We start from the raw sequence: 18,481 nt of genomic DNA on the forward strand, positions 1-18,481 counted from the left end.
CGCCTTTTTTTTTTTATGACAATGCTTAGACTGCCAAAACTTGTAGCATCTTACGGCGTTTAAAATCAACTGCGAAATTAAATAAGAAAAGAGAAACACATCAACGCAAATACCTTTGTTAGATATGAATTTACGGACTAAAAGTAATATAGTGAGAACATTTGTTTAGCTCCTTTTAAAACTGATTTGACTCAACGGTTCCCTCCCGCCTCCAGAGCCAGACCCCACCACCAGCACCCACCAGCCAGCGCGGGCGAACCAGTCTCAGCCAGTAGTACCAGCCAGGCGCCGCAGTGAGCTGAAAGACACGGAGCAGAACACACGCTAGATTACAACCATGAGGGAAATCGTGCACATTCAGACCGGCCAGTGCGGCAACCAGATTGGCACCAAGGTAGGCATTACTGCAGGGGCGAACTTGCCGAATAGGGCATAAGGACTTCATCTCAGCTCTAAACCTCAGAGGCCGGTCACCGTCACGCCCCAGTGCGCGCGCCTCATCCTTTCCTTGCCTTTGTCTTGTGTGTTGCTTTACCGCCTTTCGAGGCCTATCAGGGATGTGGACAGGCAGAGAAGGGATGGCGCCCCTTGAAGCAGACAGCAGACCTCGGTAGAGAGGGTGGTATCTGTATTAGCGGCAACCTGCTGCTTCATCTCAAAATCTGAGTGCGTGTGCGCGGACCCCGCCCGGTATGTGTGTGTGTGTGTGTGTTTAGCTGGATACAGTGTGCCAGTAATTGCTACAGAGTAGTACTGACATATGAATACACTTGGGTATGGGTCCGTAGAGGCAGGAGTAGGTATCGAAATGCCAAAGGGTAGGGTTGCTCATTACATTGGGATATATTCATGCAGTGTTTTTTTTATGGGATTCAGTTATATTTATAACGTATAAGAATGTCTTATGAAGTACTAATTCAAATGCGTTTACATTTTTTTTTTTCAGAAATGCACATTTTAATTATAATACTTATTAACACTTGCCACTCCTGTCATTATGTGTGTGTGTGTGTGTGTATATGTGTATGTATGTATGTATATATGTATATATATATATATATATATATATATATATATATATATATATATATATATTATTATTATTTTTTTCTTCTTCTTGTACCATGGCTATATGAAGATGGGAGTGTGTACTCAGATGCTTCTCTTGAACAGAAGCATCCTTCATGAGTAGAAGAGAATGTTTGGATAGGGAGAAGTGGAGGTTCTTCTGTGTTGGCTATCCCTTTGGGGAGGGATGCTCCTGTAGTGAATGAGGCATCAAAGAGATACACAGATAGGAAGGATGCTTTATATTTTCCAAGCTGCTGTTACTACCGAACTTTCTTTCCTGTATGAGTGTTGGCAGAGCAATACAAGTCTTGGTGCTTTTGCACTCCATTTGCTCTGTCACAACCTTATGTCAAATATGATGTCAAATTTTAATTTGGGGTTCCTGAAATGTTAAGTATTTATAAGGTCTTTTTTGTGTTAGATATGGATGTTTGTTCCCTTGGAATTTTTTTGGGGATGTGAAATTTTGTCAGTTTTGGTATCCCTGACCATCTAAAGTAAAACAGCTTAATATAAGTTAACATAACCCCAAAACTAAACCAACTTAATTTAATCTAGCCTGAACCTAATCTAACTGTTTTTTATGCAATGTGCTGATTTTTAAAAGCATCAGTTAGTCAGTAATAGTTGAACGCACAAAAAAAACTTCATAGCTGTGAAGTACACTTAGTATGCTATCACAACATGCAGTCATGTTATGTACTACTGACAAGGACTGATAATAAACATTAACCCCTGAAACTTGTTAGATTTTATCATTATCTAGTTGGTAAAGAAGACAATCAAGTTAAGAAATCAGAATAAACCCTTCCTTCTCATCACAGTTCTGGGAGATCATCAGTGATGAGCATGGCATCCAGCCCACTGGGGAGTACACATCTGGTGTGGAGAAGGAACTCATGGATCTGCAGTTGGAGCGCATTAATGTGTACTACAACGAGGGTAACCAGGGCAAGTATGTGCCTCGCGCCATCCTTGTTGACCTGGAGCCCGGCACCATGGATAGCGTGCGTGCTGGACCACATGGCCAGCTCTTCAAGCCTGATAGCTTTGTCTTTGGTGAGTGGAGTGATTTTGTTTTGGGTTTTATTGCAAGTGGCAGATATCTCCTTGCATCTTCTCCAATCCTCTTTTTCTCATATTGCATTTCTCTTGTATTTCTAGTATTTAATGCTCCCAGTATTAATATTTTGAAGTATCCATTGGCTTTCCTCAACATAATATGGACATGATTTACTTGCAGGCCAGAGTGGTGCTGGCAACAATTGGGCCAAGGGGCACTACACAGAGGGTGCCGAGCTGGTAGATTCTGTGCTTGATGTCATCCGCAAGGAGGCAGAAAAATGCGACTGCCTGCAGGGCTTCCAGCTGACACACTCACTTGGTGGAGGCACTGGGTCTGGCATGGGCACTCTCCTAGTTTCCAAGATTCGTGAGGAGTTTCCCGACAGGATAATGGTCACTTTCTCTGTTGTCCCATCTCCCAAGGTAATCATTAAATCTCTCTCTGCCAGATTAGGTGTCATGCTTTGTTACTTGTTGATGCATCCATAAGAAATGTCAGGTGTCTAATACTACTGATTGCACATGAAACCACATATCCTCTATAAAATGTTGGTGTCACTTTCTTATGTTTATATCAGTCATTGTGGTCATCTTTTGTTCTTTTGATCCCAAAGTTTTCTCATAATGTTAATGTTATGCTAGTTGATCTTCAATATGCTCTTGTGTTTTCAGGTTTCTGACACAGTGGTGGAGCCCTACAATGCCACTCTCTCCATTCATCAACTGGTGGAGAACACTGATGAGACCTATTGTATTGACAATGAAGCCTTGTATGACATCTGCTTCCGTACCCTCAAACTACAGAACCCAACTTATGGTGACCTGAATCATCTGGTTTCTCTCACCATGTCTGGGGTCACCACCTGCCTGCGATTCCCTGGCCAACTCAATGCTGACCTTCGCAAGTTGGCAGTCAATATGGTTCCCTTCCCTCGACTGCACTTCTTCATGCCAGGTTTTGCCCCACTCACAGCCCGTGGCTCCCAGCAGTACCGCGCCCTCACAGTCCCTGAGCTCACACAACAGATGTTTGATGCCAAGAACATGATGGCTGCCTGTGACCCGAGACACGGACGCTATCTCACTGTGGCTGCCATCTTCAGAGGTCGCATGTCAATGAGAGAGGTGGATGACCAAATGTATAACATCCAGAACAAGAACTCCTCCTTCTTTGTGGAATGGATCCCTAACAACGTAAAGACTGCTGTGTGTGACATTCCTCCCCGTGGGCTTAAGATGTCTTCCACCTTCATTGGCAACTCCACTGCTATCCAGGAGCTATTCAAGAGGGTCAGCGAGCAGTTCACCGCTATGTTCAGAAGGAAGGCTTTCTTGCATTGGTACACTGGCGAGGGCATGGATGAGATGGAATTCACTGAGGCAGAGTCTAACATGAATGACTTGGTCAGTGAGTACCAACAGTACCAGGAGGCAACAGCTGATGATGAGGCAGAGTTTGAGGAAGAAGGAGGCGAGGTGGAGGGAGAATATGATTAAGGTGCATGCTTTTTTCTCTTCTCTCCGTTGTGGCTGATGCCACTTGAGACAGCTTATCCTGTTCAGTATTAATTTAAAAGGGATGCACCAGGGTGTATTTCATTCTGTTTCAGTTAACTACCATGTAGTTTCTTCTGTCACATTCCAAGTGTTTTTTTTATGTATGGAGTTTGTTTTGTACAATGAGATCTGAATTGGGCTTTCTATTAAATTTTCTCATTTTTATTGGGTTTATTTGTTTTCCTTTAGTTAGTCCCTGCTGGGGTGCTTCCTTGCCCCATGTGCTGACAAACCTTAAATCTTGAGGTAGTACATTTTTTGAAGCTGTATGAGATTCACACTCATATATAGCCAATAGTGATGGTGAAAGATGCACAAATTACTTCATTGACCAACAGCAAGAAATATCTTTAAAGTGTTACCTCTTACTAGTCTCCAATAGGCATGATCATGAATGATAATGGCATAAGTAAATCTATAAGTGAACAGTAACGGCAATATGGTCCCAATGTTCTCTGAAAACTTCAAATTATCTACTGGTTGACAATCTGTTAAGCTTGTAGTTCATGTAAGCTAGTGGTCTTAAAAGAAGCCACTGTATCTTGCTGAAGATGTACAGTATGTGCTTGTCTCCCTACTACTTCAAAGGGATGAACATTTTCTAAGTATGCATTCAAATATCTGTCATCTAAAGGCTGCTTAAGACGTAGTAATTTGAAGGGGATATTGAGTGAGGCAGTAGGTAATAGCAGAAAAAAAATAATAGTAGTAGTATCAGTAATGATAGAAGTGCCTTGCAAATCATCGCATTTTGATTGGCCCTGCTAATCCAAAGCATGGTTGTTTAAATAGTAGCTTCTGATTACAAAGTCTAAAGTTGGAATGTTAGCATAGTCAGGATTTTATTGGGTGACTGCTTGCTCCTTGGGTTACCTGCATTAAATGGGCTACAATGTGCAATTACTGGTTTGATTTTAAGTGGTTGAGAAAAGAGCTCTCACTACTCTATTAAGGCTCTGGATAGGGTGGCTGTACCTGCACACCTGCACGTTACCTATGCTCCAAAGGTCATCTTGAAAAAAGTGAGTATCACTCTGTAATGAATGAGAAAAAAAAAAAAAACCAGTAGATAAAATAAATGATCATGTTACTCTATGTCAGGACCCTGGAATGGATATGTTACCTTTTCGTTGTCTACCTACAAAAGAGTATAGCACAACTACTAACTTGTAGTATATCATTACCAAAGAATTAATCCTTTTGCTCTTATTCCACATATCATTATTCTTAAATATCTAAGTTCTCAGCATCATATCCTAAAACCTGCACAAGCCCCAGACTTAAAAAAAAAAAAAAAAAAAAAGTAATTTGTCACATTTGTGATTCGCGTCTGTGTAAACTGTGAAAAGGATCCTCAATCAGGTAAAAACAATGGCTATGTAAAACCCGCTGATGCCCTCTTGTCTTTGAATATAATTTGTATTACAATATAATTTATGAATATGACCCATGTAGGTAGAAGATACGATTATATAGCGCTATTAAGCTTTAAGCAATAATGAAACAAGTCATGTACAGTAAACAACGGGATTTGATGCGTGGAGACAAAAAGCATTTTTAACTGTATGGTTTCATTAATCCTAATGACCTTCAGAATGGCAGCGCAATTTTGCTAATTAGAAAATTGAAACTAGAGCCAAATGTTCGTGTCACCTTCGTTTTTAAGGAAAGTCTATAATTATATCGATATAAAAACCTGATGTTGTTTTATAAAATTATAAATTAAATTGCACTTCCTAATTTTGTATTAAAATGTAGGATGGTAACGTAAATAATGGTTTTGCAAAAGAAAGATACTGAAAACACGTGCATATTGTACGTACCGTAGACATTAATCTGTTATCATAACTTCTTCGTCTTTCAATAAAACTAAACAACATATAAAGAGAAAATACATGTGGTAAATTAGTATGAGAGAATATGAAGTAGCTTAAGAGTGGCTACTCTAATATTCCTGATTTTTGGGGGGATCCTTCACGTCACCGCAGAGATGGAGGAGAGAGAACAATAGCAAGTGACATACCAAACTTCCCTGAAAACTTTGTTTTTTACTCTTTATTTTGAGCAGTTTTCGATGAATGTCAATATCCCTGTGACATCCAATCACCCTCAAAGCTATGGTAGGTGTAATGTGTCTTTTAACATTATGATTAAGGGCCAGAGTAGAAGTTATGCGTCATGAAGGGCCGCATCTGCCTGGCCATCTTGGCAGCACATTTATGTCATGCGTAGGAATGAGCATAACGATCATGTATTTCAGCTTTTAATCTTGTTTCCTTGGGTGTTTTTACTCTATTCTTGATAAATTAGTTGTTTATGTCACTTCATGGTATATGAAGATGAGGCAGAGTTTGGGAAAGGGTGGAAAAAGGAGGCAAGGAAGAGTAGAAGGCAGTGGGGCGGAGGGGGTGGCACCATGGCATTGCTGGAGAGAAAATGCTCGCTCTGGGTCCCCGTCAGCTGATCATGTGTTGCGTTGTGTCGCTACATTGCAGGAATACTTGCCTTAATCCGTTTCTCCAGCCCGCAGAGTAACATTGTCTTGTCAATATATATATATATATATATATATATATATATATATATATATATATATATATATATATATATATATATATATATGAGACCCGTAGATGCTGATAACACTTGGGATCGGGAAAATGTTGAGAAACAAGGATGCTGAAAATGTCTAGACTATGGAAATGATAAGGCATAAATATTAAAAAGGATACGATGGATGCTGGCAAGGATAAGAAAGATAGGTGCCAGCAAGGATAAAAATGGTTAGTACTGACAAGGATGAAAGCGATAAATGCTGTCAAGGGCAAGAGAGATAGATGTTAAAAATAAGATACATTGTGATAAAGCGTAGATCTAGAAACAATGTTTGCAATGTCTAAAATCTAGAAAATATATGGCATATGTTAGAAATAATAGGATAGATAAGTGCTGACAAGGATAAGAGAGAGAGAGAGAGAGAGAGATATGCTAGTAATGGTTAGGGTTTGGAAAATTATAGTATTTATTATATGAAGAGAGAGAGAGAGAGAGAGAGAGAGAGAGAGAGAGAGAGAGAGAGGTAAAAAAAAATGAAAAGGATGAGATACAGATTGGCTAAAAAAAAAAAAAAAAATATATATATATATATATATATATATATATATATATATATATATATATATATATATATATATATATATATATAATACACACAAGAATGAGGCAAATGCATAAGATCTGTTAAAAGAATAATTTATGTGGAGCTACCCCCTACTCCATTTGGTACCTCACTAATGTTCCCTGTCCCTTGTGATGGCTCCTTAATGTCCTTTGCCCCCATGGTACCTCTATGATGTCCTGTGTCCCTTGTGATGTTTGTATAATGTTTCCTGTTCCCTTGTGGTGGCTATATAATGTACTCTGTCCCCTGTGGTGGCTCTGATGTTCCCTTGTCCCCTGTGGTGGTTTTTTAATGTCATTTAATTGTAACATCTCTGTCTTGTTCTGTAACTTCCAGCATCTCTACCAAAAAGTTATTGAGAAAATAATTATTACTTTTATGAGTCTTCTCAGAGTAGTGGTGGCAATTCAACAAAACAGCAACATCTTCAAATAGAAGAACACCCATCAGAGCCTGATAAATCATCCTTGTGATCTTAGAAAATAGTTTTATGGGAGAACAAAGGATTACTTTATAATGACCAAGAATTTGTTTCATTGGTCGGTACTTAAGGGGCTCACATGACATGGTAAAGCTTCACATATGAGGAATGTCATCAGGCTTGCTATAGCAGAATATTATTAGTATTGAGGAAAAGAGAAAGGAGCAGAGAAAAAATTATTGGCACCATTGGGAAAAGGATACATCAATGAGCTACTCTAGGACACTTTGTAAAGCCCCTACAGGCATAGGCAACATTTTAGAGCTACCATAGAGGACTGAGAACATTACATAGCCACCACAGGGGATGGGGCACTGTTGAGAACCACCATAGTAAATAAAAGGACATTATAGAGCTCTTCTCTCTCTCTCTCTCTCTCTCTCTCTCTCTCTCTCTCTCTCTCTCTCTCTCTCTCTCTCTCTCTCAACTGAAACCTTTTGCAAGTATTAAGTTGGCAAGTAAGTAACAGAAATTATAAGTGTGTATTCTGACATGTTATGTTCCTGCAGCTGTGGTCCCATGCAGCCAGCCGTCCCTCCTGGCCACCACCACCACTGCTGTCGCCACTACCACCCAGCTGACAGTGGGTGGTGTGGGTGACATCCACATCTGTGGGTCATGTGGCACCCGTTTCACTGAGATCAAGGAGTTTATGACCCATAAACGCCAGGGATGCCAGGCTGGAGCAAGTATGGCAGGGTGTCCAGGCGTGTCCCAGCTCCCCTCCATGGCAGCAGTACAGCAGCCCCAGCCGGGGGCAGGCTCTGTGGTATGTGTGCAGCAAAGCCTAAGACTAGCATCACATTGAGTTTTAAGAGGGACTGCCATATGTTGGCTGATGGCTTCTTACAACTTCACTTATATTTTCTTATGTTCTCCTGTTTAATCAGCTTAAAATTATTGGTTTATATTGAAATAATTATCAGTCCTGGGTCAGACATTGAGTCACATACCATACTCCTTTTCAGTGTTCAGGGGTTTCTTTTAAATCCTAATGTCTCAGTTCAGCAAAGTGTATAAAAGTTAGTTGCCTTGCCATGCTTTGTGAGGAGTTTGTCAGCATATTTAAGAGATTCAGATTGAGAGGATGCTAAATGCAGTAGAAAAGAGTGCAGGAATTTGTTTTAGTTCTGTTTACTTCTGATCATGACTTTTTTTTTATGCAAGAGGGAAACCGACCAAGGAGGAAAAAAAAAAAAAGAAAAAAATGGCCTACTTCAAATATTAATTTTTTCAAAGATTGGTGGAGAATTAGCCTTAATTCAGGAACAAATGTGTTAATCTTATGAGTAATGAAAAAATTACTTTCACTTTACTTAGTAAAGTATTTGTCACTCACTTAACAGTTACTGATGTAACAGACTTCACAGATATTTAGTAACTTCTTAATGTATTTTTCCATTACATCATAGCATGTGTAATATATATATATATATATATATATATATATATATATATATATATATATATATATATATATATATATATATATATATATATATATATATATATATATATATATATATATATATATATATATATATATATATATATATATATATATATATATATATATATATATATATATATATATATATATATATATATATGTATATGTGTGTGTGTGTGTGTGTGTGTGTGTGTGTGTGTGTGTGTGTGTGTGTGTGTGTGTGTAGATAAATAGATAGAGAGAGAGAGAGAGAGAGAGTGAGAGAGTGAGAGAAAGGGTGAAGGAAAGTTGCAGTAAAAGCACATGTGTTTTCAACTTCTTGTGACGTTTTGGGACTGACAGTATCTCATCTTCAGACACTGCTTTTCAGTGTCTGGAGATCGGATACTGTCTGTTCCAAAACATCACAAGAAATTGAATACACATGGTGTTCTTACTGTGACTTTTCTTTATATATATATATATATATATATATATATATATATATATATATATATATATATATATATATATATATATATATATAATGGATCCTTGGACTTCAAACTTAATTTTTTCGAGAAGGCTGTTTGATATCCATATTGTTTGAGATCCAAAACTGTTTTCCCCATAGAAAACAATATAAATCATTGTAATCCATTCCAAGACTCCAGATTTTCACCTAAGTGCATAAGAATGTAGTATGTATTAAAATCAATATTATTTACCTTTTGGTGGTGAGCTTCATGGTGAGTGTCACTTAAGCAGATATTAAGAATATACTGGGTGGTGGCAGCGCTACCATTAGCATAGTCAGTTAGTCCTATGGGGATTGTTTCACGTCTTTTACACCTTGTCACTATAGTAGTTAAGAAATATTTTTGTAAGTTATGATATCAGTGTACTTAGATGAAATCATACTCATCCATCCTACCTGGTTAAGTGAAAAACTGGCCAATTGTCCTGAGTATGACAACATCGTGGAATCAAAACATACAGGGAACCGATTTTTACCTCCCACCAGTGGTATTTGCGTCACTCAGATTGGACCACCATTGGGTTTTCAAAGTCCAAATTTTTTTCACCTCTGAGGGTATAATTTATTGAAATTTTTGTTCAAAGTCCAAACTGTTCATAGTCCAGGGTATTCAAAGTCTGTGGGTCCTCTGTATACATTTTTTTTTAACTAATCTTCTGCATTAGAATGACATTACACTTTTCACTTCAGATGAAACTGACACATGTAGAATCTATACACTTTAGTCAGTATCATCTGTATACATATGAAAGAAAAACAAAGTGTGCATAGAAGTTGCAAGGAACATGAAGGAGAGAGAGCTACTTAGGAGCAGAGTCACAGTGGATGAGTGGGTGTGTTCCCCAGCAGATGGGTGTGCCAGTGGGCATGCCTCATGTGGTACTGCAGACTGCATCAGGACCACCACAGGTGTACCGCATTGTACTGGAGCCTAGTGTCCCCACCTCCACACCACAAAGTGGCCCCTCCCTGCAGGCCCCAGCACCAATCCTTGCCCAGGCACTCTCGGGAGATCCAGTAACACATCTGACAGCCGCATCCACCCAGCACCTGGCATCGCATCCTTCACACACACACCACGCTCATAGTGTTTCCCAGGTGAGGCAAAATATTGGATTATTCAGTCTGTAACAGAGACAATAATGTTTAAGAATATTACTTCTGGTTATCATAGAATGAAGGCATTTTGAAGAGTTCACCACAGGCTTAAGGGAACCCAGTATAGATTTTCCTTTGTGAATATTGAGGGGTTTATGCATGTATATACAAAAAGACCCTGAAATTTTCAACATGGAACTTTCCTGAGAGGTTTCTTTATCATCTCCCTCAACATTGTTTTCCAAATGATCATCATTGGGTCATTGTGCTACACATCCTCACAGGGAGGCATCACCCAGGTGGTCGCCAGCTCCACCACCACTGCACCAGCCAATGGAACACTGTTGCAGCTATCACCGGTGGAGGACACATGGCATACAGGTGGAGCGGCCACGCTGGGCTCCACATCAGCTGTAGAGGATGAAGAAAGCCTGACCATTGGAATGGTAGAGAGGAGAGAAATGGTGGAGGCTTCCCCTCCTTCTGATGGCTCAGCCCCAGCAGCCAGTAGACCTCCCTCCATCACTGTCAGTAAGGAAGTAGAAAGACTAGAGGGGGAGACAGGAGTGTTGGCTACTTCTTCCACCACCACCACCACCACCACTATCACCACAGCCACCACCACCACTGCCACCACCACCTCCTCCACCTGCACCACCATGCACACAGAGGAGGAGGATGTGGCCACCTTTCTGGCCACACAATTAGCCAGTCAGGCAGCCCCATCAAATTCAAGCAGTGAGTGCATGGATGTAGTTGTTATCACCATTGTTGTCATTCCTCCTTCATGACGTGGGCCAAGTTTATTCAGTCTTCATCACTTTGACCATTGCATGTCTCCCTGACAGGTGTAAGTGAACAGCTGTTGTCAGGGGTGAGTGTTGGTGACATCCCCACCAGTGAGGGACACCTGCACTTCACTTCTGCCCCAGCACAGCCTCAACACCTACATCTTACCATGAACCACCACACTGTGCAGGTAAAGGCTCTTTCAGTTGGTGCAGGATCATCTCTGGTCCTTATAGGTATCAATTATTCTCGCCTTTTCTTCGGCAGTGGTGACACTTAACAGTGTTGTATTTCCACAGGCTGATCCATTTGGCAGTGAAATCCAGTCTTCAGGTTTAGGACGACGGTCAATGAAAGGAATGGCAACTCCTGAGGACTTATCCAATGTAGACAGCAAGGCAAACATTCTCACCAGTTATTCCAAAGAGGTTTGTATGTCTATGTCTTTTCAGAGTGAATACAGGCAAGAAGTGATGTGAAGGCATGTTATACAGTGTGGAAGGTTACTCAACTTCAGTCCATGAGAGTACATTACTTTTTTGGTGTGCAAGCTTGTTTTGCCAAGATCAGGAGGAACACTGTTATAGAAATTGGTAATAGAAAAAGTAAACTAGTGGGACATATGAGAGAAATATAGAAAAAGTGAGAAACCAGGATGGACATTGGACAAGGGGAGATGAGGAGAGAAGTGAGGCCAGACAAGGTGGCAATGAGAGGGGATAGACAAAGACTCCCCACTCCTGCTCAGTGCCAAACTTATAAGAGTCTCTCACAGACACTGATGGTTCATGATGGTATCCACAAGGAGAAACCGTGTCCTGTAAAGGATTGCAACTTTGTCACCTGTCACAAGAAGGACCTGAGCCGTCACATCAGGAAGCACACAGGTGAGGCACATGTTGCATATATATATATATATATATATATATATATATATATATATATATATATATATATATATATATATATATATATATATATATATATATATATATATGCATTGTTGAAGTCTGTAGCAACTTGAGCATTATTCTTTTTTGAAAGAATCTTGTATTTTTCACACAAGGGTGTGTTTGTCTGGAGGGGTGTGCCAAAACCCATGGTGACGTAGTCACTATGTCAGCGAGCACAGCTTCGTGCTAAAGAGACAGCACGTGGAGTAAAACACCAACATCCTTGAAAAAGTTAACATCATCAAGAGACTCAAGATGATGGAAGCTACGCTTATATACTTAGAGAAATCTACTATCAACATCGAACTACAACCAGAAGTTTGTCTACCTTTGAAGCGGCCGCCCCCTGGCCGCAGCCAAGCTGTAAGCTTTTTTTTTTTTTTTTTTTTTTTTTTATGTAGGGAAGAGGGCCAGCCAAGGGCAAAAAAAAGAAAGTTAGAAAAAGGCCCACTTGAGCACTAGCTCTCCAAAGACTTCAAAAAGTGCCAAAACCGTCAGCCAGAATTAGGGGAGCAAATGCCTCGATACCTTCCTCTTAAAAGAAGACAAGTTGTAGGAATTCGGAAATACAGATGCAGGGAAGGAGTTCCAGAGTTTACCAGTGAAAGGGATGAATGATTGAGCGTACTGGTTAACTCTTGCATTAGAGAGTTGGACAGAATAAGGATGAGAGGAAGAAGAAAGCCTTGTGCAGCGTGGCTGCAGGAGGGGGGGAGGCATGCAGTTAGCAAGATCAGTAGAACAGTTACCATGAAAATAGCGATAAAATATAGAAAGGGATGCAACATTTCGGCGGTGAGAAAGAGACTGAAGACAGTTAGTCAGAGGAGGGAGTTGATGAGACGAAGAGCTTTCGATTCCACCCTATCAAGCAAAGCTGTGTGACTGGAACCCCCCAAACATGCGAAGAGTACTCCATACAGGGACGGATAAGGCCCTTATACAGAGTAAGCAGTTGGAGGGCGAGAAAAACTGTCGGAGACGCCTCAGAACACCTAACTTCATAGAAGCTGTTTTAGCAAGAGATGAGATGTGAAGTTTCCAGTTAAGATTATGAGCAAAGGACAGACTGAGGATATTCATTGTGGAAGAGGGAGACAGTTGAGTGTCATTGAAGAAGAGGGGATAGTTGTCTGGAAGGTTGTGTCGAGTTGATAGATGGAGGAATTGGGTTTTTGAGGCATTGAAAACTACTAGATTTTCTCTGCCCCAATCGGAAATCTTAGAAAGATCGGAAGTCAGGCGTTCCGTGGCGTCCCCGCGTGATCTGTTGATTTCCTGAAGGGTTGGACGTCTCTGAAAGAACGTGGAAAGATATAGGGTGGTATCATCAGCATAGGAGTGGATAGGGCAAGAAGTTTGGTTAAGGTCATTAATGGCTCTCACAGCCCCCACACACCCACTGTGTCTGCCAAGAGAAATCATAAGAGGGGTTATCTGGCCAGTCTCCTCACTCCTTTTCTTAAGATGGTCCAGACAGGACCAAAAGATGCTCGAGAACACCATGGATTTTGGCACACTCCTCCAGAATCTACATCCAGACAAAGACACCCTTGTGTGAAAAATAGAAAAGATTCTTTCAAAAAAGAATAACGCCCAAGTTGCTATAGACTTCAACAATGCATGCATACTCAACAATCTTTTCTCCCCCATCCAAAAAAAATATACGGTGGTGTAGTGGATAAGGTGGTGAGCGTGGGATCAGGCAGATGTCCACACATAGATTGAAATCCCAGCACATACCATTTTGAAACTTTGCCATTTGTTGAGTGGTTTAAAGTTATTTACATGTCACCGTGATACCCAGGTTCTAGGTGGTTACGTCAAAGATCCACTTGGGTGGTGATATGTACCCTAATATGGGTACCACTATAAATAAAGTTAACTGCACCACTAGTAGGTGGAAGCTTAATAGTGCTTCCCATACATACTCTTCAAGTATACATACAGGCACTATAGGCCATAACATAAAAAATTATATATATATATATATATATATATATATATATATATATATATATATATATATATATATATATATATATATATATATATATATATATATATATATATATATATATATATATATATATATATATATATATATATATAGATAGATAGATAGATAGATAGATAGATAGATAGATAGATATATATACACACACACACACACACACACACACGGTCTCAGGCCTATCCGAAGATCGGAAATAATGAGCTCTGAACTCGTTCCGTAGGGTAACGTCTGGCTGTCTCCTCAGAGACTGCAACAGATCAAACAGTGAAACACGCCCGGTAGCTGAGTGGTTAGAGCGCTGGCTTCACAAGCCAGAGGACCGGGGTTCGATTCCCCAGCCAGGTGGAGATATTTGGGTGTGTCTCCTTTCACGTGTAGCCCCTGTTCACCTAGCAGTGAGTAGGTACGAGTGAGTAGGTATGTACATCGAGGAGTTGTGACCTTGTTGTCCCGGTGTGTGGTGTGTGCCTGGTCTTAGGCCTATCCGAAGATTGGAAATAATGAGCTCTGAGCTTGTTCCATAGGGTAATGTCTGGCTGTCTCATCAGAGACTGCAGCAGATCAAACAATGAAACACACACACACACGCCCGGTAGCTCAGTGGTTAGAGCGCTGGCTTCACAAGCCAGATGACCGGGTTCGATTCCCCAGCCGGGTGGAGATATTTGGGTATGTCTCCTTTCACGTGTAGCCCCTGTTCACCTAGCAGTGAGTAGGTACGGGATGTAAATCGAGGAGTTGTGACCTTGTTGTCCCGGTGTGTGGTGTGTGCCTGGTCTCAGACCTATCCCAAGATCGGAAATAATGAGCTCTGAGCTCGTTCCGTAGGGTAACGTCTGGCTGTCTCGTTAGAGACTGCAGCAGATCAAACAGTGAACACACACACACACACACACACACACACACACACACACACACACACACAATCAAGAGGGCTGGGTTCAAGTCCTGGTAAATGGCTAGACAAATGGGCAAGCCTCTTAATGTGTGGCCCCTGTTCACCTAGCAGTAAATAGGTACGGGATGTAACTCGAGGGGTTGTGGCCTCGCTTTCCTGGTGTGTGTTGTGTGTTGATGTAGTCTCAGTCCTACCCAAAGATCGGTCTATGAGCTCTGAGCTCGCTCCGTAATGGGGAAGACTGGCTGGGTGACCAGCAGGCGACTGAGGTGAATTACACACACAGTATATCCACTCAACTCTCTGCTATCGCACCTAATTGGTGCATTTATCACTGCACAATATCCAAAATTGTGATGGCTGAAGTGAGGAATCTATGGTAATAATTCAAATTGACACTAGAACCTCTAAGCTGTCATTTTTTTTGTCACTTTTTTGCCCAATTTTTATGCCATTTTAATTGATATAATAGTATAGAAATGAAGAAATAATACAGTATAAAAATCTTAATCAAGAATCATAGTAACAACATACATTTTAAAGCATTTTATTTAGTGTATTTAACTCCGTAAAGGACACACGGGTATATAAGATGCACACCCATTTCAACAAGTCAGATTCAGGAAAAAAGTTAGTGTGTTTAAGCATATACAGTTGAAAGCAATCTAGAAGCACATTACACAAGCAGAAAACATTTGTCTTTCCTTGCACTCTTTAGTTGGTCTTGCTGTCCCAAGACACTTACAAATTTAAATCCCTTGTTGCTGCTGTATTGCCTTGCTTCTTGGCATAATCTATCATTTGTAGTTTGTAGAAGAATGTGTAGCTCAATCTCTTCCCTTCTGCTGCCATAAGTGAGGGCCTTGATATGTTTTGTTATGATCATGAACTTGCTGTTGCATCTCACTGCTAGATGGCATTGATTCAGATCATCAATCAACTGATATTTTTTTCGTAAACATGGTCACAGTCTCATGTGTTAGATTGCTGTCATTTTTATGATAATTAGTTTTTAAAAGTGATAATATGGGTAGCAATAATAATGCCAGCAATAAAATAATGATGCATGCAGTTGGGGGAGGTGAAAGTATGTAATGCAAAAAAAGGTGTGTCCTATATGACATCAAAATATACAGTATACCTCATTGTGGACGATTAGGAGCTAAGATGGATGGGTAGATTGGCAAAATATGTGAAGAACTATTTCTCATTAAAAGTTTATAGAGAAACTCAACTACCATGTGACTTCATAACAGGAGGATGGACGTGCAATAGTAGTAATTTCATACTCGACATAGACATATGTGCAGCTCTGTAAGTATGCACAATAGCAATGAAACACAATAGCAGAAGGTGCAATAGCAGAGGGTTAAGTGTGTGTGTGTGTGTGTATATATATATATATATATATATATATATATATATATATATATATATATATATATATATATATATATATATATATATATATATATATATATATATATATATATATATATATATATATATATATATATATATATATATATATATATATATATATATATATATATATATATATATATATATATATATATATATATATATATATATATATATATATATATATATATATATATATATATATATATATATATATATATATATATATATATATATATATATATATATATATATATATATATATATATATATATATATATATATATATATATATATATATATATATATATATATATATATATATATATATATATATATATATATATATATATATATATATATATATATATATATATATATATATATATATATATATATATATATATATATATATATATATATATATATATATATATATATATATATATATATATATATATATATATATATATATATATATATATGTGTGTGTGTGTGTGTGTGTGTGTGTGTGTGTGTGTGTGTGTGTGTGTGTGTGTGTGTGTGTGTGTGTGTGTATTTACCTAATTGTATTTACCTAATTGTAACATACGGAAAAGAGCTATGCTCGTGTTGTCCCGTCTCCATATCTATTAATGTCCAGCTTTTTCTTAAAATCATGAATATTCCTTGCGTTGACCACTTCCACGTCTAAACTATTCCATGCTTCCACCCTTCTATGAGGGAAGCTATATTTTTCACATCTCTCCTATAAGTGGCCATTTTAGTTTTTTCCCATGCCCTCTCGACATTCTTTCATTCCACATACACAGATCTTCCCTATCCATTTTTCCATGCCAATCATCACTCTGTATATTGCTATCAGGTCTCCCCTTTCTCTTCTGTTTTCCAGGGTCGGAAGTTGCATTCTTTTCAGTCTGTCTTCATAAGTCAAATCTCTTAAGTCAGGCACCATTTTTGTTGCAGCCCTCTGTACTTTCTCTAGTTTCCTTATGTGTTTCTTTAAGTTCGAGCCCACTGTATTGTTGCATATTCAAGCCTCGGTCTTATCATTGCAGTAATTATTTTCTTCATCATTTCTTCATCTAAATATACGAACGCCACTCTTATGTTCCTCAATAAGTTCAATACTTCTCCAATTATTTTGTTTATATGTCTCTCTGGCGATAGGTCATTGGTAATTGTCACCCCAAGGTCTTTTTCTTCATGACTGGTTTTATGTCTTCATTTCCTATCTTGTACATACTCCTGATTCTTCTTTCACTCTTGCCAAACTCTATTTTCTTGCATTTTGTCGTGTTGAACTCCATTTGCCATGTACAGCTCCATTTCCATATTCTGTCCAAGTCTTCCTGGAGTAGTTCGCAATCTTTGTCACATCTCACTTTTCTTAACAATTTTGCATCGTCTGCAAATAGGCTCACATAACTGGACACCCCATCCACCATGTCATTTATGTAGACCGCGAACATTACTGGTGCCAACACTGATCCCTGTGGAACTCCACTCTCCACCAAGCCCCATTCTGATGGTCTGTCCTTAATTATTGTTCTCATTTCTCTTCCTACCAAAAGTCTTCCATCCATTTTAGTAAACTGCCATGCACTCCTCCTACCATTTCAAGTTTCCAGATCAGTCTCCGGTGTGGTACCTTATCAAAGGCCTTTTTTAAATCCAGATATATTCCATCAGCCCAACCATCTCTTTCCTGTATTACATCTATCACCCTCGAATAGTAACATATCAGGTTTGTCGTGCATGAACGCCCTTTTCTAAAACCAAATTGACACTCACAAAGTATGTCATTTTTCTCCAAGAAGTCTGTCCATCTATTCTTCACCACCCTCTCACACATCTTAGCTACCACACTTGTAAGTGACACTGGTCTATAGTTCAATGGGTCTCTCTTGTTACCTGATTTATAGATTGGGACAATGTTAGCTCTTTTCCAGTCTTGGGGCACTACACCTTCCCTTAATGAG

The 18,481-nt window shown here is 39.2% G+C and overlaps 2 protein-coding genes across 2 annotated transcripts in view; both read left to right on the top strand.

Moving 5' to 3' along the window:
* The first annotated feature begins 233 nt into the window (after nucleotides 1-233).
* Nucleotides 234-3,858, top strand: LOC123514681 (tubulin beta-2 chain). The gene is made up of 4 exons (XM_045272730.1): nucleotides 234-394; nucleotides 1,896-2,130; nucleotides 2,315-2,559; nucleotides 2,809-3,858. The coding sequence occupies exons 1-4, from the start codon at nucleotides 338-340 to the stop codon at nucleotides 3,631-3,633; spliced, it is 1,362 nt and encodes a 453-aa protein (XP_045128665.1). The 5' UTR covers nucleotides 234-337; the 3' UTR covers nucleotides 3,634-3,858.
* A 1,797-nt stretch (nucleotides 3,859-5,655) lies between these two features.
* The window catches only part of LOC123514897 (transcription factor Sp1-like), an 85,858-nt gene continuing 73,032 nt past the window's right edge, over nucleotides 5,656-18,481 (top strand). The window contains exons 1-7 of the mRNA XM_045273154.1: nucleotides 5,656-5,813; nucleotides 7,865-8,124; nucleotides 10,169-10,420; nucleotides 10,705-11,158; nucleotides 11,269-11,399; nucleotides 11,509-11,637; nucleotides 11,985-12,096. Of these exons, the coding sequence (XP_045129089.1) occupies nucleotides 5,768-5,813; nucleotides 7,865-8,124; nucleotides 10,169-10,420; nucleotides 10,705-11,158; nucleotides 11,269-11,399; nucleotides 11,509-11,637; nucleotides 11,985-12,096 (1,384 nt within the window). The 5' untranslated portion in view covers nucleotides 5,656-5,767. The remainder of the gene's footprint in view (nucleotides 5,814-7,864; nucleotides 8,125-10,168; nucleotides 10,421-10,704; nucleotides 11,159-11,268; nucleotides 11,400-11,508; nucleotides 11,638-11,984; nucleotides 12,097-18,481) is intronic.

Source organism: Portunus trituberculatus, chromosome 38 (assembly GCF_017591435.1).
Source record: "Portunus trituberculatus isolate SZX2019 chromosome 38, ASM1759143v1, whole genome shotgun sequence".
Classification (NCBI taxonomy): Eukaryota; Metazoa; Arthropoda; class Malacostraca; order Decapoda; family Portunidae; genus Portunus; species Portunus trituberculatus.

What these genes read in the sequence shown, in the direction of transcription:
- LOC123514681 (XM_045272730.1), top strand. Translation starts at nt 338, where the DNA reads ATGAGGGAAATCGTGCACATTCAGACCGGCCAGTGCGGCAACCAGATT. An exon ending in GCAACCAGATTGGCACCAAG is followed by an intron (nt 395 to 1,895) that starts GTAGGCATTACT and finishes TTCTCATCACAG; the next exon opens with TTCTGGGAGATCATCAGTGA. An exon ending in CTGTTGTCCCATCTCCCAAG is followed by an intron (nt 2,560 to 2,808) that starts GTAATCATTAAA and finishes TTGTGTTTTCAG; the next exon opens with GTTTCTGACACAGTGGTGGA.